This window comes from Pinus tabuliformis, chromosome 6 (assembly GCF_031772625.1).
Source record: "Pinus tabuliformis cultivar Carrire ecotype Pingquan chromosome 6, CPIR1, whole genome shotgun sequence".
Taxonomy (NCBI): Eukaryota; Viridiplantae; Streptophyta; class Pinopsida; order Pinales; family Pinaceae; genus Pinus; species Pinus tabuliformis.
The window spans coordinates 41,532,546-41,553,521 of record NC_142292.1 but is presented as its reverse complement, the minus strand read 5'-3'; the positions used below and the strand labels follow the sequence as shown (position 1 = coordinate 41,553,521).

General features: G+C 36.4%; 1 protein-coding gene across 3 annotated transcripts in view; it reads right to left on the bottom strand.

The window, feature by feature from the left end:
• The window catches only part of LOC149257122 (protein EIN6 ENHANCER-like), a 116,921-nt gene extending 96,757 nt beyond the window's left edge, over positions 1-20,164 (bottom strand). Inside the window, exons 1-2 of one of the 3 annotated variants that reach the window (XM_089413622.1) lie at positions 19,938-20,164; positions 3,268-3,496 (exon numbers count right to left, since the gene is read on the bottom strand). In XM_089413622.1, the coding sequence (XP_089269748.1) occupies positions 3,268-3,496; positions 19,938-19,940 (232 nt within the window). In that variant the 5' untranslated portion in view covers positions 19,941-20,164. Of the gene's footprint in view, positions 1-3,267; positions 3,497-13,233; positions 13,828-19,937 lie in introns of those variants that run through there. The other 2 variants (XM_089413619.1, XM_089413624.1) reach the window with 2 other exon arrangements.
• Positions 20,165-20,976: the final 812 nt, after the last annotated feature.

The window sequence follows — 20,976 nt, the reverse complement described above, 5'->3', positions numbered from 1 at the left end:
CCAAGGCCAATTTCTGTGGCCAATTTGTTGCAAGATTGCTTGTGGAGAAGGGAAAAATTCTCTTGATAGTTTTACCAGTGATTTCTCAAGAGAAGATTACCAGTTTGGCATCCAGTTTATTGTACTCTAATTTTTTTGCTGATGAATAATAATAAAACCCTCATCTGATGCATTGATTTTCCCACATTGGGTTTTTCTAGGGACTTTTGTCCAAAAATAATAGTATCAATTTTATTTTGTGTGCACTCTATTTTCTCAGTTCCATTTTTTATTTTCTACGGCGTTTTTATTATAAAGAAATTGCAGTGTGATTTATTCGTTATTTTGTCATAAAAAAATATACCGCATAATTAATATGTTAGAAGAATAATTTACACTTGTTGCATTTCGAGGAATTTTCACAGGAAAGTGGTAAGTATGGAATAGGGATAGATGGGGCAATGTTCTCAATCATGGCTTCCCAAATAGTGCCCCTTCCTAAAGCCATAGGCCATTAGGGGAGGTCCCATTGTACTAGGATTGAAAATTAACCCCCCATTTAAGGTGAGGGAACAAGACTACAACCAAGACCCTTCTTTCTTCCAAGTCACCCAATAATCCATGTCAAATGCCCAAATACAAACAAGCATAAGCACCCGATTGCATAATGAATAAAGTACCTTTTGATTAGAAGCCCACCTTCCAACATGTGCTCTTGACAAATGGGCAAGGAGACATATGACTAATGCAGATGGTGAAGATATGAATGGCACGTCGCATCGGCAACAAAGTGGCTCTCATGGGTTGTTCGCTGCTGGTTGGAAGAGATGAATAGGAGAAAAGCTTCTCTTAGAGGTCACCCACTTTTGGTGGGTGATAGGGTAAAAAAAAAACACTTTTAAATGCCCTATCTCCTTTGTAGATAAAGATGAGGTGACTAGGGCCAATGACTCAATAATCTCCTAGCTACTCTACATGAACATGAAAAACAAGACCCTACAAAGAAAGGGCCCTAGAAGGAGCACCTCCACTAGCAATATCAACTATACCTTAGTAATTGAAATCAATACCCTTGCTAGGATTCCTAGAGGATAGACAAAGCAAGAGATTAATGAGCACTTACGAACTAACAAAGGAAGATAGGGGAGGAGTTACCTCACATCAATTCCCTTCCAAGTGGTAGAGTTTACCCTTCAGATGGATCAATTTGCTAGCATGGTAGAAGACTTGCATATCCACATTCAAACGTGAAGCACCAAAAAGTAACCGAAGGAAAAGAGTTTGAATTAACGCCAAATCACCTCAATGGGAAAATATTCAACAAGTTGTGCTCTCAATAGCCAATCAACAAACAATAGTGTGAAGGGGGAGCTCAACAACCCTCTCATTACAATAATACCTTTCTCTCCTTCGATCTAGCCTAGAATATCTCAAAAAGACTTGTCCTCCAACTAATTACGAGGACAAAGTCAAAAAATACACAAAATGAAAATATCATAGTAGTTATGCCACATGTACAATATTCCCCCTAGAGAGGCATACATCCCATACAAAAGTAGCAAATTAGGGTCAAGGGAGGCTAACATCCCTCCATGATGCATGGCAATCACCACAAAAGTCTCCTCCAGATCTAACATCAAAACCAGCCAATGGTCTATGCAAGAGAGGGGAAAGGTCCACATGTATGGCATGTGGGAGGCTCCAAAAGGGGGTGGCTCCTCAAAAGTAGCTCCTAACAGTCATAAGTGAGGTCAACAATGTGTAACCTCCTCCCAAAACATGCTAAACTCCTCCAACAAGCCTAGATGGGTCAAAGTAGTCCACATGTACCAAGTAGATGCTCAAACAGCCAAATGATGCAACCTCCAAGGTGAGCTCCTCCAAAGGTGCATATGTGCCTCCATAAATGGTGATATGGCCTGGCATGACAAGTCCATGTACAAGAAGAATAGCCTTCAAATGCCTAGGGCATTGTGAAGATGGGCACTCCAAAGTCTCTCTGCATAAAAATATGCAGAAGCCTCTCATGATGTGGTTCCAAATGATCTCAAGTGTTAAATACATGTCATAAATTCCTAAGTGGTAGGGAGATAAGATAACCTAGGCCAAAGTGTGACCAGTACATAGGGAGATCCATGCTTAAGTATAAAATAAGTGTGCTTTTTAGGTATGATAACCTTTACAATACATTACAAAAGCTCTTACATGAGGTAAAGTGGAAGTAACCTAGGGGTTCCCTAAGTCATGTGTCTTAACAGGTTTACTCCAAGACACCCATACACCAACTGTGGCCATAAATGATCTCCATGACATGGTTAGTAAGAACCATAAGGGCAAGGACTATCTTGAAATGGGAACTAAGAGGACAGGCCATGACAAACCACAAAGGGTTTAAAGCAACCACCTAGTCACTGTCTAGTACATTATATACGATAGAATGGTGACACTTTTGGTTGATCATGCTACATAATCCAAATTATCATGATGGCTCAACTTATCACAAAAGAAAAAGAGGTATTATAGAATCTAAAGTGAAATTGAGGGGTAACAAGTCCCAAATTAGGGCAACAAAGCAGCATGTTATGTTTGTAGCAAGTATAAAGCACATGAAGATATGTTCGAATATAGAAATGGTTCTGGTAGCTCCTTGCAATCTATTTAGTTACCATGGCAATAATGACCAATCCACAAATATTATTTTGTCAGATATATTTTTTTTAAAAGAAAAAGCATAAATTAATGGGATAACAGAAATAAGGTTACAAAGTTGCATAGCACAAGGAGCCAATATAAAGCCTCCCTTGTTGTCTTTATTAGAAAAGAAAATTTCATCTATACAAGACTTACAAAGCAATGGTTGCATAAGCTACCCAATCCACAAGTCTGACCATGGAAAACTGTAATATGTAGATGAATGATAGGACAAAGACTGTTTAAATTTTTGTGAACCGAGAGCCTTGGGGCTTAGTCAATGTATATTTTGATTTCTTACAAGAAATATCAAATATAAAGAGTTTTTTTCCTTGTAGAATAAACAAACAAACAAAAATAAAAAACTACCCAATCCTCAACATTCAGACAAAGAAGCTGGCATTCGAAAGGAAACAATCTTTATGTAAAGTAACACATAAAACATTGACAATTTGCAGGAAAATATGTGAAACGTGTATTATGAAGCATCAAGACACAGGGCCTCGGATATGCTCTCAACTGACGGAAATATAGGCTTAGCATACAATCAACATCATATTGAACAAATACTGATCATCATTACAACTAAACACTTACAATTTGTTTCATTGGCGGGATATAAATGATAGTTCTCAGCTTGAAGAATCTGCTTTAAATGCTTCCAATGTCTCCCCCTTGAAAGCCCCTTTGGATACTTCTCTGACATCTGTATCCTTTTAAAGGGCAGAGCAGAAGGCAAGAGGAGATCAGCATCTAAAACCTCTTGCTCTATCCCAACGGGCAAAGATGCTGCAACTGTCTCCTTGGCATATGGTGAGCTGCCTTTCTGCAAAAAAGACAGTACCTCATGAATATAATTGATATTCAAGCTTTCTGTCTCTTACTACTGAATTCTCTGGTTACAGGAGAGATTCAACCACTTGTACAGAATGCATTATATCTATTCAGATTTATACATCTGAGAAGACTCCTTAGAAAAAGCTGCAGATGTCCAAGGGCCATGCTTGCAAAAGAGCAAAAGCTAGATAAAAAATAAAGCAAAATGTTACAACAAGATGGACGGGAAAAATACTGAATTTCTGTTATTCATTTCAGAAATCATATAACACTGCTTGGTGGAGTTACCTAATGAGATAAAGCTCATCACAGTCAAAAGTTGTGAGCAAAATATTGTCAAGCTGCCTATTTTAAAGGAACCTCCAACAATAAAAAGGTAAAACAATGTAGAGACTACAAGTTTGAAAAGATGAACTTGATGTAAAACAAAACATAAAAGATATTTTAAGTGTACATTGTTGACTGAGTCTCCCTTTACAGATACTCCTCATAATTTACATTCAAGAGATAGCGACAACAAATAGAACATATTCTGAAATGAGAGTGAACATTAATGTAGATTGTGAACTGCATATTAGAAAAGATTCAGAAAGTACACTTCCTCAGCAGGACCTTACATACTACGATGCATACAAACAGAAAAGAGACCTGGCTAAAATTTTGTAGTATAACATTCAAATACTATATACAGTCCAATGTAAAAGTCATGGTAATTTTGTTGAGAATTGTAGCTCGAGCAGCAACTTCTTGCACAGGGTTCAGTGTGAATGTCCGGGAAGTAGTTCGAGACAGTTCTTTGGTGACCACCTTGGAAAAGTCATCACTAATTCTATCTTGTAATTTCACTTGAAAAATCAAATAAAAGTCAAAGTCTAATGTTTTGAAGTCAACTAATCTTGATAATCTAAATTAGATATTCTAGAACATTAATGACTTAGATTAGGATATAATCTTGGCCATACTTCTCATAACCAATTTCAGTTGCACCCACAGTTTGTGTAACTTCACTTACCAATGTTCAAATAATGGGGGACTTCAAACTCATTGTTGAGTGGGAAATGTTAAAATATAAGGTAGCTATGGTCGGCATTTTTCATCAAATCATGAAGAAGAAATGAAATTTAAACATCCACAAGTCGGCCCATCCTAACTTTACAAGTCTGCTAAATCAGTTCTTCATGTCGGCCTCAAGAAAGTCTTCATGTCAGCCCTTTATGGCTAATTACCCCTCTTATGATGCCTATTAATAAGAGGACAATGGCTCTCATTCCACTCACCAAAAAAAAAACTCAACTATTCTGTCTGCAATCAAAGACTAAATTGGGCATCTATTTCAGAGTATTTTCTCAAGTGCAAAGAGGAGTATAAGGATCTTTTTGAGTGCAAGTTGAATTCTCTTTAAGGTTCGTTGATACAGTGACGTGGGAACTCCTATACCTCTGTTTGACACCATTCTGAAGTTGACCGAGTTTCTTTTGGACGTATATTCTGGACTGTTAGTTGGAGATTACAGTAGAAGCTTTGGCTTCCCATCACAATGACTTCAGACCTATACTTTTGGCCTCCTTGTGCAGACCTTTGGGCAGAAGTAAAATCTTTCTCTCTCATTATTCGTGCAGACTTTGATTAAGTATCTTATCGTTGATTTGTTGATGTACTATTGAAGGACAGAACCTCTCATGTAAGGAAAGAATTTTGGGTTCTCCCCTTGTGGATTTTTCCCCGGCTCTGACCCTAATCTTGGTGTCTCTTGTCTCTTGCTTATTGTCTATTTCTCATTGTCTACTGTGAGCTCTATTTACTGCTCTTGTTGAAGAAATTATTGGTTGAAGTTTTTCATGTATAGCTACTTGTTGACTAAAGTATAAAGAACTTGCATCAATAGAAGTAGTTATCAGTTTTGAAAAACTATAGTCATCACATCACTAGAATACCAACATGGAACCAGAGCTTTGGTGAAAGAAAAAGAGCAGAGAGATCAGCTTAAGAGCACTTGAAGAACACTTGAAAAGCATCTTGAAGAGCAGTTGAAAGGTTTTTGGGTTCTGTCCTATATTTTCATCATGAATTCTTCAATCATAAAGACTGAAAGTAAGCTTGAAGGAGCCACTAACTACAGGGCATGGAAGGCAAGAGTTGAGATCATTCTTGAAAGGAACAAAGCCTTGGGAATTGTCACAGATATCTCAAATTAGAGACCAACTCAAAGCCATTGATGAAGAAGTATCTGATAAGGAATTGGTAGCTGTTGCTTTGAGTGGTCTCCGTAGATCTTGGGACTCATTTGCATCAGGTATTAGCACAAAAAAAAATGCTCCGACCTTTGACAAGTTATAGGCAGCATGCACTCAAGAAGAGTCAATAGTCTATTCTAGAGGAGAAATTGAAGATCAAAAAATGTCCTTGAAGAACGGTCCTTGCCAAAAAAGACATAATATAAGGTAAAGGCGAAGAGGTATGTACAATTTTGTTTTTTAAAAGTTAGGGTTTTGCAGCTTACTTTGCTTGATAAGAATCTAGGGCTTGTAGATCCTATTTTTTCCTTTCTAGCCTTTTGGTGTCCAGGGTTCATAAACCCTTGAGGGGACTTGGATTGGAAAACCCTAGAATAGTGAAAGTACTAATCCTAATTGATTGTTCCCTCTCAAGAAACCCTATCTCTTGGAAAATAACATCAAGGGTTTGCAAGATCTAAATTTTGAAAGGATAATCTAGGGAATGTGGTAAAACCCTAGCAAGAGTTGAAGTAATAATGAAACCTAGGGTTTGAAAGTCAAATCCCTAGGGCTAGATGATTCCGCTGAAACTCAAAACCCTATAAGGATAAGTCATGGGATATCTAGGGTTTGTACCAAAAACCCTAGAAGCACACTTTTGAGAAACCATGAAAACCCTAGATTGTCAGAATTGCAAGATGATGATGAGCATGACGGAAAGAGGAAATTAATGACTAGACTCAAGAGGACTAAGATTAAGGAAGAGTTGTCTTGCTTAGAAAAAGATAAGTATCTTATATTTCTTTTATTGTTTTAAACATTACTAACATTGTTTGTTATGGTTTATAAACCCTGAGGTAGGGCTTGGAGATGAAAATGAACCTAAATCCTAGAACTGATTTTGTTTGAAAACCCTAACCTCTTGATGATCTGGATAATGATAATGTGGATTCCTAATCTCATTGATGATATTGATAATAATAATATTGACTTGTTGTTAACATGGACTCCTGATGATATGGACTCGTTAATTATGAATTCTTTGATGTTGATGATGTAGATGATGACATGAACTCCTTGAGGATATTGATGTTGACTCTTTAATGATGAATGATGCATACTCTATGATATTGACGATGTGTACTCCTTATTAATGATGATAAGTACTCCTTGTTGACCATGATAACTTGTATAATGTGATTGGACTCTCTAATGATGATGATGATCTGAATAATGTTAATGTGAACCCGTTGATAACATGGACTCATTGATGATGTTAATATGAACTCGTTGATGACATGGACTCGTTGATAATGTTGATGATGATAATGAGGATTCATTTGGGACATGGACTTGTTGATGACATGGACTCGTTGATAATGTTAATGTGAACTCGACTACTTGATGATGATGAAGATATGGACTCGATGATAATGTAGACTCCTTGATGATGATGATGATGTAAACTCCTTGATGATGATGATAATGTGGACTCCTTGATGATGATGATGTAAACTCCTTGATGATGATGATGATGTACACTCCTTCATGAAGATGACAATATAGATTCCTTGATGACTTGGACTTTGTGAACTCCTTGATGATGATGAGAACTCCTTGATGATAGCATGGACTCGTTGATGACATGGATTCATTTATGACATGGACCTATTGATGACATGGATTCATGGATGACATGGATTCATTGATGACATGGACTCATTGACGACATGGATTCATTTATGACATGGACCTGTTGATGACATGGATTCATGGATGACATGGACTCGTTGATCACATGGACTCGTTGATGATGATAATGTGAACTCGTTGATGATGATAATAAGGATTTGTTGATGACATGGACTCATTGATGATGTGGACTCCTTGATGATGATAATGATGTAGATGATGATATGGATGACGATGATGTAAACTCTTTGATGATGCTGGTGTGATGAGATTGACTCGGTCTAAGAAGGCTAGGATCAAGAGGGAGCTAACATACTCTCAAAAGATAAGTATTATCTTCATTATTTCTATTAATTATTTCATTATGAATGGTTTGCTTGGTTATTTGTGTTCTTTGATAACCTCCTAATGAGGACTGCAGGTACATAACGAAGACTGCCAAGGTGGCAATCATTGAAATGACAAAAGAACAATGTGACAAGAAGACTTTTGATAGGATTTGTACTCAAAGGGAGTAGACAAGATTAGCCTGATTGAAGCTCGTTCTCATGAAAGTGACTAAAAGCTTTGAAGACTGATGTTGATTTAGATATGCTAAAAATGGGCCCGTGATTTTTGTGTAAGAGGGAGTTGCTTTTGAGGCATGAACCTGGTGATATCCTTGGCACAGTAGACTACATGTCCATCAATATCTTCCTGATGAATGATTTGAAGAAGCTGCACGACTCTAATGTTGACTTGGTTGATTCATTGATTGGTTTGTTGTTATCTGATGGATTTGATTATGGTCTGTTGGATTCTGCTATGGTTGTTGATGCCTGTTTCTATGAGAAGTCACTTATTGTCTACTGGACTATACTATGGTTGCCAATGATTGCCTCTGCGATAAGCCATTGTGAGGGTTTATTAATGTCTATTGATAGTTGTTGATGTTTGCTTCCGAGAGAAGCCCTGGTAGAAGTTGAACAAACAATTGAATGTTATTCACAATGGTTACATTTTTTATGATGAACTAGTTGTTGATGTTTATATGAAGAAATTGGAATGAATGAGAATCCCCTAGAAGAGGAAGCACTGATTACATAAGCATCATATTATGATTCCTCTTGTAGGTTGTGTGCCGAGAGACATTGTTGTCCATGATATGTATTGATGATTCCTTCTGTAGGTTGCGTGCCGAGAGACATTATTGTCTGGGAGATGTATTGATGATTCCTCCCATAGGCTGTGTGCCAAGAGACATTGTTGTCCGGGACAAAGTTACTTGGGAGCGGGAGCGAAAACGAAGAGTAGGAGCGGGAGCGACATTTTTAGAAGCTCCCGGTTTGGGAGCGATTTTTTATATAATATATAATTTTTTATATTTTTTATATTTTGATGCATATATGTCAACAAAAGCATGTAGATTGATGAATTAGATATAAAAAGCATAAAAACATAGGTTGAACCATATAACAACAATCATCTAGAAGTTATAATCTTCAACAACCATGTCCACAAGTTAGTAACATACAACATATTGAGTCTCATGATTCATCAATCTTAAAGTTTCAAGCTTTCAAAATTCAATATATAACATTTATCATCATTGATCACCAAAGTTGTACTTGTAAGCTAAGTGTAACCATTACAACAAATAATATCTAACATGAAATGAAATGTTATAAAATGAAATGAAACAACTTTCAACTTTCACGAAGCATCATATTCATAATTCATTACCAGTGAGTTATAATTGCCAACTTCAAACTTCAAACTTAAATTGTCATATATTGTTTACAAAAAATATCATAATAAATATGAAAGAGTCAACAGTTATAAAAACTACTAGAAACTAGAAAAGACAAGTAAATCTATTATCTATTGCTAATGCTTGGCCTCTTGCCGCCACGAGAAATGTCTAATTTTTTAGTCTTGTTGGAAAATCATGATCTTTGTCATTAATATCACCCTCTAAGCATTAATATCCAGAAGTATCTTTGTCATTACCTCTGGATCTGTATAGGGATTTTTGTCATTAATATCACCCTCTAAGCATTAACATAAGATAGAAAAAACATAGCATGTCAAGTCAAGATTTTGTTTGAGTGATGGGTACATTTTTAGTAGGGTCATGATAGAGGAGTTCGACAACCAATGTCACTAACATCAAGGTACATAGAGGGATTGGTGCTCTTGATTAAATACGAGTTCCATACCCTACCTAATACATGACAAAATCCGATGGAAACATTGCAATCCCCCAATCCTGAAATCCTGAAAAACTGATAAGTCAGCTCGATTTTGAATGAGATCTAAAATTCTACTTTCTCCATATGAAATCCAATGAGGTCAAAACCACTCTCAAACATCCTAAGTCATTTCAAGTTAATGTTAAAAATTTAAGTAAGGATGAAAATGAAGATCAAGGAGAATGTCACTTTTACTTTAAGAATTTAACATTACCATGAATCGCATATCAATACTAGGGCCATAGGCTTGATCATTAGGCTGCCCCACTCAAAAATTATTGTTTCTTTGAAAAAAATTGCATTTGGAATGTTATTGCAAAAAAGACTAGAGAGCTCCCCTAATCGCTCCCTAAAAACCAAGGAGCGTTTTTTTTTAAAGGGAGAGCGCTCCCAACTAGCTCCCGAGTAGCCCCTGAGCGGAGCACGAATTGGGAGCAGGTTCGTGGGGGGGGCAGGCTCTCCCCCGCAACACTGGTCCGAGAGATGTATTGATGATTCCTCCTGTAGGTTCTGTGCCGAGAGACATTGTTGTCCGAGAGATGTATTCATGATTCCTCCCGTAGGTTGTGAGCCGAGAGACATTGTTGTCCGGGAGATGTATTCATGATTCCTCCCGTAGGCTGTGTGCCAAGAGACATTGTTGTCTAGGGGATGTATTGATGATTCCTCCCATAGGCTGTGCATCAAGAGACATTGTTGTCCGGGACATGTATTGATGATTCCTCTTGTAAGTTGTGTGCCGAGAGACATTGTTGTCCAAGAGATGTATTGATGATTCCTCCTGTAGGTTGTGTACGGAGGGACTTCGTTGTCCGGGAGATGCTAGGAGATGGAAGTTATGTATCTTTCCTTATGATGAGTTTGAGAGAGAGAAACTTGGATTGTGTTCTCTTCCTTAGGTTGTGGACCATGAGACCTATGGACTGATCAAGAAGATGAATCTTGAGAGAAAATGAAAAACTACCTCCCTAGCTAAAAGGGAGTGTTGAATTACAAGGTAGCTATGGTCGGCATTTTTTTATCAAATCATGAAGAAATGAAATTTAAACATCCACAAGTCGGCCCATCCTAACTTTACAAATCTACTAAATCAGTTCTTCAAGTCCGCCTCAAGAAAATATTTATGTCAGCCCTCTATTGCTAATTACCCCTCTTATGAAGCCTATTAATAAGAGGTCGATGACTCTCATTTCACTCACCAAAAAAAACTCAACTATTTGGTCTCCAATCAAAATCTATTTCAAAGTATATTCTCAAGTGCGAAGAGGAGTATAAGGATCTTTTTGAGTGCGCGTTGGATTATATTTAAAGGTTCGTTGATACAATGACGTGGGAACATCTATACCTCTGTTTTGTTGATGTTTTTGTGGCCCTAAAATTACAAAGAGGCTCGCTCTCTTTTTGTGACACCATTCTAAAGTTAACCGAGGTTCTTTTGGACATATATTATGGATTGTTCGTTGGATTACAATGGAATCTTTGGCTTCCCATCATAGTGACTTCATACCTATTTTTTCGACCTCCTTGTGCAAACCTCTGGGCACAAGTAGAATCTTTATCTCTCATTATTTGTGCAGATTTTGATTAGCTATCTTATTGTTAGTTTGTTGATGTACTATTGAAGGACAACATCTCTCTCATAATGAAAGAATTTTGGGTTTTCCCCTCCTGGGTTTTGCCCTGGCTGTGAACCTAATCTTGGTGTTTCTTGTCTCTTGCTTATTGTTTATTGCTCATTGTCTACTATGATCTCTATTCACTGCTCTTGTTGAAGAAATTATTGGTTGACGTTTTTCATGTACAGCTACTTGTTGACTAAAGTATAAAGAAGAAGTAACTTGCATCAAGTGAAGTAGTTATCAGTTTTGAAAAACTATTCTAGTCATCACATCACTAGAAAACCAACGGGAAAAAGGAAATTACAAGTTGGAAAACATATTACTAAATCCGATCATAAATAAAATTGGAGAGGTAAGGGCTCAATTTTCAAATGTCTCCTTCCAACATGTAATGTCCCCATTTACTTGAGCTTGGAGGCATCATTCCCACTTGCATGATTGTCTCCTTTAGGCTAGCAAGGAGGGGAAATTGTTGAGGGGACAAAGGAGTTTTGCCCAACTTCACTTTGATATTATTATTAAATAAAAAGGGGCAATAGTCACTTGATGAAAAATAAGTGACTTCATCAATAAAATAATAAAAAAGAGGTTCTAGAAGATTGGAGAAGATCCATAAATCTTAAAAAAGGAGAAAGGAGGCCATCCTCTCATCATTATGATTCGTGATTACTTCTAGATGATTGATTGGGGTTCCAGCAAGTCTATCACGAAAGTTTCAAGAAAAGCTCTCTAACTAGTTTTAGTGGACTACGAGTGCCACTCTAGCTAGTTCTCAACTGATTTCGGTGGATTTCAAGTGCCACCCTAGTTGGCTTGTGGGGAAATCATATAGGTTTTCTAATTGTGCAAATCGCAAGCGATATTGGAGTAGGTCGAGTTCTTATTCCAGGGGGTCGAATTTATTGGGAAATCAAGTTCCAAGGAGGTCGAGATTCATCTCTATTCTTGGAGGTCATGTTCCATCTCCCTTAGCAGGCCAAATTCATAATTTTTGGGGAGTCCGAGAGCCTATTACCTTGGAGGCTAAGTACATATTCTTCTTGGAGGGCCGAGACCACCTTTCTTGAGGCCAAGTTCTTCTTACTTGGAGGACAAAATTGCTTACCACTTCCAGATTTATTTGAGGTCGAATTTGTCCAATGGAGATTCAAATTTATCCAGGACCAAGATCATCTTCTTGAAGGGTCAAGTTCACTTGGAAGACGGGTTTATTTTTAGAAGGGTCGAGTTATTCGAGGGATCCGAGCTTATCATATTTTGGAGGATGAACCATTGAGCAAGGAGGGCGAAATTGTTGAAGTTCCAGTGCATTTGTTGGGCGAAGATCATCTTTTCCTCACAAGCCAATTTGATCCATTATTGCCAGAATTATAATAAGATTCAGCAAATTGAGTTGTGCATTGTAAACCTTCAAATCAAGTTAATAAAATATTTGTTTGCCTCTCATATTTCTCTATTGCAAATGTTTACTATTTTGTCCACAAAGTGTTTGAATAAAAGAAAGTGCAATAAGTATTTGACGAAATACATCAAAGAAAACTTTTAATATGCGTGGATTGTGTTAGCATTTGCTAGCTTTGGTACATTACACATGTATACAGAGGACTAAACCAAAAAGTAGATAAGCTTTCCAAAGAAGCCTTAATATTATAGGTGTGGTTGTTGAATATTGATGAAAAAGTTGAGGGAGGTGCAATGCTAGTAAAGGTCCTTTCAATTTTCAATTAGTTGAAGGTTATAATCTGAATTCCTCTTTATTTTCCTATTTTCTACCTTATTTTGGCACAGGTTATTGAAAAGGTTATGGTCAAAAGAGGATTAATAAGTCAAGTAAATCTCTTCTGAAGCAAGCTAATTTGAGTCTCCTCCTGAGATCCTGAAAGTTTGTTTTTCGTCAAACCCTAGCAGAATCCAAGACAGAACAAGACGGAACCATTTGATCTTCTCTGTGGCAAGTTAGAATATTACCTCTGAAGCAGGCTGCATACCCTGAGGTTAAGCGACGTGCTATGTTTCGAGAAGTGAAGTGCTATGTGGTTGAACTAGAACGAGCTCCTTGAAATAATAGTAGGACAGGCCAAGGCTCTTGAAAAATTGCAATTAAGGATTCTCATCAGTCTAAAGTAATAATGTGATAGATCAAGCCCTATCACAGGCCAAAAATTCTTAAGTATCTCAGCTAGTAACCAAAGGCCTTGAGATTGAGCGAGATCCTCTAGATTGGAGTTGTGGGCACCTGTGACAGATCGATTCAACCGTGAGAAAAAACAGATAGCAAATTGACACCTTGTGCCAGTCGCCTTGTTGCAAGGGGTTACATCTACAGTGGGCCAAAAATAATTTGGGTTGACGTCACCCTCTAAAGGGATCCCTAAGGCTCAAATTGTGACAACAAAGGTCTAAGAAGTAAATCATCGTTGGTATTGGGAACGACGCTAGAAGAGCCCTGAAACGAGACAGAGTCCAGTCATCCTAGAGTTTAATTACAGTTTGCACAGATCTGCAATAGAATAAGAATTCGGCCCTAAAGTCGACTAGTCAATTTAGTTTGAAGATAGTTAGTGTAGTTCTAATTAGAAGTAGGCTACACTTAGTAACTAGCTCTGCTTATTCAAGAATAAATTGGAAGCGGTTGGAAATCGTACTAGATTGTTGACATATTAAGGTAACACTAAATTATTTGGGAACTATACTAGGCTATTGAAGTACTATTAACTTGATTGTGCAACATCCTTAAGTTGTATGATTCATTACGTATTGAAGGAGCAGTTATGTTTATTGTATTTGTATGGAATAATCTATAACAGCGCACACACAAAAATTCGTCGAACCCTAAAGCTGAAGTGCAATAATTTCCCTAGCATATTATAGTAGTATCAGAGTTGGAATCTTGTCACCCTAAGGATTAATTATGGGATCTGGTCTAATTGGGTGAAGGACCAACACTCTTACAACATGATGCAAAAACGTAAACTTTTTAGAGCAGGAAATCAACTCTCCTCTCCAATGTTGCACGAAGCGCCCCCCCGGTTCCAAGCCCCGAAGCGCGTCCCGTACGGAAGCGCCTAGGAAGCTTGGCCGGAAGCGCCGCTTCCGAATTTTTTGCCGCTTCCTGGAAATTCGGAAGCGTGGTACGGAAGCGCGCTTCGTACGACGCTTCGGGCGTCAAAAGCATGGCGCTTCGGAGGAGAAAGCGTACGCTTCTGGAAAAGCGTTTAGAAAATCGTTTTTTTTTTTCAATTTTTTTTTTATTTTAGGTGAGTTTGCTTGTTGGGGGTGGGTCCACCTTGGGTTAGGGTGACGAATGAAGGCAAAAAAAAATATAAATATAGCAGATGCTCCCTCATGGTAATGTTAAATTCTTAAAGTAAAAGTGACACATTCTCCTTTATTTTTGTGACACATTCTCCTTTATTTTTCATTTTCATCCTTTTACTTAAATTTTTAACATTACCATGAAATGATTCAGGATGTTTGAGAGTGGTTCCAGCCTCATTGGACTTCATATGGAGAAAATAAAATTTCATATCCTATTCAAAATTCAGCAGACTTAACAGTTTTCAGGAATTCAGGATCAATGGGATTGTGGCATTTCATTAGATTATATCAAGTATGAAGGTATGCGATTAGCATTTAATCAAGAGCACCAAGCCCTATATGTACCCTAGTGTTGGTGGTGTTAATTGTTGAACTACTTTGTCACGCAGCACACCCTTAGCAAAAAATTACCTTTCAATCAAGTCAAAATCATCGATCAAGCATGTTAAGCTTTTTCTACCATATTTTAAGTTTTGAATTAGGTAGTTTGATCAAATTGGGCAATGTTGACTAATATCCCTAGACAATCGAGGTAGAGGCAAAGGCTAGATAAGAGGAGAAGAATCTAGATTCTAGATGGTTGATGCATCTAAATGGTTGATGCTTGAATAATTAATCATTAATGTACAATGGATGTTATATCTATCTTGATTTATGCAAAAATATGCATGTTTTCATGTCTTCTACAACTAATTTGGTATTCGGGATGTTTGTTTTGAGTATAAATGCAAAAAAATATAAAAATATATATATATATAGTAGGCGCTTCACTTCCTAGATTTTTGGAAAATGACGCTTCCGCGTCCCCACTTCCAAAAAACGTCCCCGCTTCGTGCAACATTGCACATTGTGAACGTACAAACTCCACTTCAAATTTGTTGATTATTGCTGGAGCATCTAGAAAAAGTCCATTTTTTTTTCTCCTTCTGATAAATCTGAAGTCTGTTTTGTCTGGTGGCTAGTGGGTAGCAACTGAATCAAGTTGTGTACAATTTAAAATTCTTATAAAGTTGTTGGATATTCTATGCAAATAGAAATTTGTGATTGTAATTAGCTAAACATTTGTAAGGTTGTGAATGGGTGTGTTTGTTTCGACTTGTGTAAATTTGTTTGAAGTATTGATGGCTGTTTTTAATAATATAACTGGCATCTGGCATCTTCGTGTTTATGCAAATCCAATTTTTAGGCTATTAATTATTATTGAGCCATTTAGATCTGAGTCTAATTTCTGCATTTCTTTAAATCTGAAGTAGCTTCCTCTAGTGGCTTGTAATTAGCTTATGTTTGTGGAGGTTGCCAATGGTTATGTTTGTTATAACTTTGTATACATTTATTTGAAGTGTTAAACTCATAAACATTAACAATTAACAATAGATTGAGGGAAATAGAAGGTGATTAACCATATTATAATTTCTTATTTTTTATAAATGCTTTTGCATGCATAAATAGATTCGTGACAAATTATGCACTTGCTCGATCACCTTTCTGACTTTTGCTTCCCATTGTGCTTGATCCTCTCTGGAAGGTTGAACCAATGTTGCATGAAGCGGGGATAAAACGGGGACGTTTTTTTAAAGCGGGGACGTGAAAGCGTCATTTTCCAAAAATCTAGGAAGCGAAGCGTCTGCTATATATATTATATTTTTTTGCATTTATACTCAAAACAAACATCCCAAATATCAAATTAGTTGTAGAAGACATGAAAACATGCATATTTTTGCATAAATCAAGATAGATATGGCATCCATGATTCCATTGTAGTTACTAGTATGTACATCAACCATCTATATCTAGCAATTACAAACATACATCAAATTTTTAAGCATATTATAAAACATAAAATATTTAAGCATATTATAAAACATAAAACATAGAGCATATTATGATTTATCTAGCAAGTGAGCAACTGTCAATATTTTTCATGTCCAAAATTCAAATAATAATGTTTACAAAATATGTCACTTGGTCACCGCCAAGACAAAAAAGGTTCAAATTCACAAGCCTACAAGTCTAATGATTAATCTATGACAAAAGTAGTAAATTGTGAATATATCTACTAATCTCTCCTCCTTCCACCACGAAGAGAACATGGCGGCGGGGCTCCACTTGGTGGCAATGAAGAAGATGGTGCATGTGGAAGTTGTGGCAGTGGCACTGAAACTGGTGAAGACGAACCCCCTGCTGTTGGTGTTGAACCGTGGAACCTAGGAACCAAGGGACTAGATGGGGGTGGCATCTCAACACGATCATCATCATCTTGGAATCGCTTAAAAAATTCATACAAAAAAAACACTAGTTAACAAAAAAATTAAAAACATGAATTAGATAAATGCTTTATAAGGAAAATTCATACCACAATGGGCATACCTAGATAAGAGCATCCTCTAATTGCTCTAATCGCAACACTCCATCCTCCAAATTGGGCTCCTCTGGATTCTTGTCCCAAATCTTAAGGTCTTTATTAGTCTTTGCATCATCATAGTAATGGGACAACAATCGCAAGTTATAATGAACATAAACCAAGCTCTCTGCCCGGTCTAAACTCAACCTGTTTCTTTTAACACTGTGGATGAAAGAATAAGAGCTCCAGCATCTCTCTGCAGAAGAAGTGTTTACTACTTGTGATAGCACCCGTAATGCCAAAATCTGTAGAAGTGGGGTAGCCCCTCCATGCATGTTCCACCACTCAAGAGAAGAAAAAGTCTCTCGATCTCTAATTGCATGCATGCTCCCAAATGGACCAGTGTTAAGCGTATAGTTGCTCAACTGTCTCCGTACCATGGCAACCTCCTCCTCGTCAGGGATTAATGCAATCATATATTTTTTGTGAACCTCTTGATCTTGGTGTGGTTTTCCCCTTGGTGTGGTTTTCCCCTGCTTCCACCCCACGTGTTGGTGTTGAAAGCCATGATGGATGATAATATTTAGGTGTTGAAAGCCATGATGGATGATAGTATTTAGGTGTCAAAAGTTAATGTGTGACTAATTTTACCAAAACAAGGTATTAACACGTCAAATAAATGTCTACGCAGTCATAAAGGAGTCAAGGACACCATCATCGGCAACTTCAAAAAACACAGGCTAAAAACACAGGCTAATTTCAGTATAGCATATACAGCCATGGAGTTAGGCCTCTATGTTTTTTTAATATTTGATGTGATTGCTACCGACAATCCACTTGAGGAAATATATTTCAGATTTATCAGAATTGCAATATGAGGTTTGCAGAAATAGAATGATCTGAGTTTTTTTACACAAACAAAAACGAAAACATTGAAACTTCAAACATATGTACACAGTGATATCAGACAACCATTGGCAACTCAAGAATCGCAACCTAATTACAATCTTATGTTCCTATATGCATAGGATATCTAGCCAAGGTGTTAGGAATCTCTCTGCGGAAAAAGGTATTAGGATTCTATGTTGTATACAATTTGATATAATTGCTAGCCATTAGATAAAACACACTTCAAATTTATAATAAAAATGAATTTGGACTCTATATAATCCCAGTAAGGCGCATATCATAAATATCAATTCAACACAAAAGATTTAATGTACATTACATGAGGTGGTTGGTTAAGTTCCAGGAGTAGTCTGGGTAGGTTCTGTGGAAGGGTTTAGCCCAGAGGATACAGGTGGACTATTACCATAAAAAAGGTGTATTTCGTATTGGACCCTACAACTTCCCAACAGTGGCTTGAGCTCCTCGCTTCAGAGAACAACATTTGTAGAGGGTTTTTGTTGCTAATTGCAGAAATGACCTGCAGTCATTGATGGATACATCTCAGACGGTAAACGGCGCCACTAACAAAATATGGAGTTGATCCAATATGGAGTTGATCCTTCAGGGAATCCGTTGCTTCCTGGGACATTATAAGCTTTATCAGACAAGTTGGAAATGAGATTTGAAGGGGTGGTTCTAAACTTGTATAGATTACCTGTATCCTAAAAATCATATTATTTTTTAGTCATGATTATACTTGAAGTGAAACCTAGTAGATCTAAAATGATTGCATTTTAGATAGGAAGTACATTGCTATCATATAGGTTTCCATTATCAAGACGATTCTTACACTAAAATATAAATGGTTGGTGCTTTCAAGGATTATGTTTATATTTTATAAACAAATCATATAGAAAGAGATAGTGGATTGTGTAATCATGAGAGTTTTTAAAATTATATTCATTATATATTCATTCCTTATATAAGAATAAGTAGTTATATCCATCCAAATCAAATAGTAATTAATATAAAAAATAATCATCGCCTATTAAAATTTTATTGTATTATAACATCAATTTAATATAACTTATTATATTCATTAAAATTATTTATATTAAAGTAAAGCCATATTTACTGTCATATTTTTTTAAATAGTATAAATTGCATTTATGTTAACCGTTAATGGAATAATAACAAAAGCTTTCCATTTTAAGTATTTTCTAAAAAGCCAATTGGCAAAACGAACCGCAATGAATATCGCGGGTTTTTACAGTAAAATTATACTTACAAAATAATAGTAAAATCTAGAACGACCCGCGACCCAGATAACAAGACCAGTTAAATAAATAAACAAAATATCACATTAAACACCAGCAAAGAGTGAAAAAGGAAGATCATCCCTGTTATGAGGGATCGGCCGCAACAATGAAAACAAAGCTCAAATACCAATTCAAATAGATTCACAGCTGTCATTGCTGTTTGCTACCAAATATAATAGATTCCCGGCTGTCATTACTGGTTCGCTAGTAAATACAGTAAATTCCATCTGTAATAGTTAGATTGCCAGCACATATAATAGGTTTCCATTTGTCATGTTAGAATGCCAATAAATATAATAGATTCGCATCTGGCATGGTTGATTGCCAGCAAATATAAAACTAGTTACCATTGAGATTATTATCTCTTCTATTTGGAAGCACTCAACAATAAAGCAGTTCAGTTAAAAAATATTAACTAAGAAAAATACGCCACACTCACATCTTATGATTGATGCAATGACCACCAGATGAGTAATACATCACTTGAAATTTGCGGATATTTAGTAGCAACTATTTAAGCGCCGATGTATGAAGAAATACAAGAAATTTGCGGCAGTTAAATACTTAGTGGCAACTATTTAAGAGCCAATGTGTGAAGAAATACAATAGTTCTGCACATAACCACAATTAATCGTTGTTTAGCTTAAAACAGGGCATTTTTCTAATTTTCGAATACACTAAAAATTCAAAGGCATCCATGGCCAAAACAATAAAAATTCAAAGGCATCCATGACTAAAACAATAAAAATGCCAACAAGATCACTACAATCCTAGGTTTAACCAGCGGCATAGAGTGAATCTGATACCATTTCTGAGCACCTCCGTCTGATGCAACATGCAGGGTCCAAGTAATAGAGCAAATGGAGGTCAGAAAAATCTCCAATATGAGAAAAGTGCCAGCCTTTGAAGATCGCCTCTGAAGAATATGAGGAAAAGTGCTAGTCTTGGAAGATCGTCTCTGAAGAATAACACTGGGCATACATTGGTGTTATCGTTCTTATCCGGGAAGGGCTTAATAATTGGCTTACCAAAGGTTGGCTTAATAAGTTAATGTTTGTGTATAACTTATAACTTAAAAAAGAAAATTTATTCAAGATTTTATAGTTTTAATCAAATCATGAATATATTATCACATATTTTATAATTTAACATTTAAATTAGAAATTATATTTTTTATATTATAATATATTTTTTATTTCATTTTATATGTGATATTAAATGTTATTTATGGTTATAAATAATATACCAGTATTGATAATATGTTAATGTTATAAAAGATAACTTATATTTTGAAAATATATTTAGAGACAAAATTAATATGAATCTTGTGGAGAAATTCTAACTCAAACCAAATTTCATCCTTGTACAATTGGAACTCAAACCTGGACCATGTGACTTTGGTTTTGGGTTCATAATCTCTCATCATAATTATCAAACCCTGTCCAATTGCATAACATAAAACGAGCAAAATATTTGAGTATCATAACCTGGTATTTTGGCCCAATCCATAAGACAACTTATTGTTTAGATGCACTTAGATTTAATTTGTGCACTAGCATATGTCCAGTTTTATTATCCTTCACTAATCTCATTCCTTCAACATACAATAAATAATATTACATGAAATATTGTCTAGGTTTTATGGTAAAGTGGGGGTTGTGATATTCGCCTAAGGGTTCAAAGGGGTTGTGATATACACCAACAAGGTTCAAATGTCAGTAACATGTTTTGTTCCTTGTTGGTTGTCTTGCTTATGTATGCGGGTTGTTTCAGGCGGTTGCAATCAGATGCAAGACCCGACAGACTTTTGAGAGATACATACCACATGGCTTCTCCGCTAAAAGG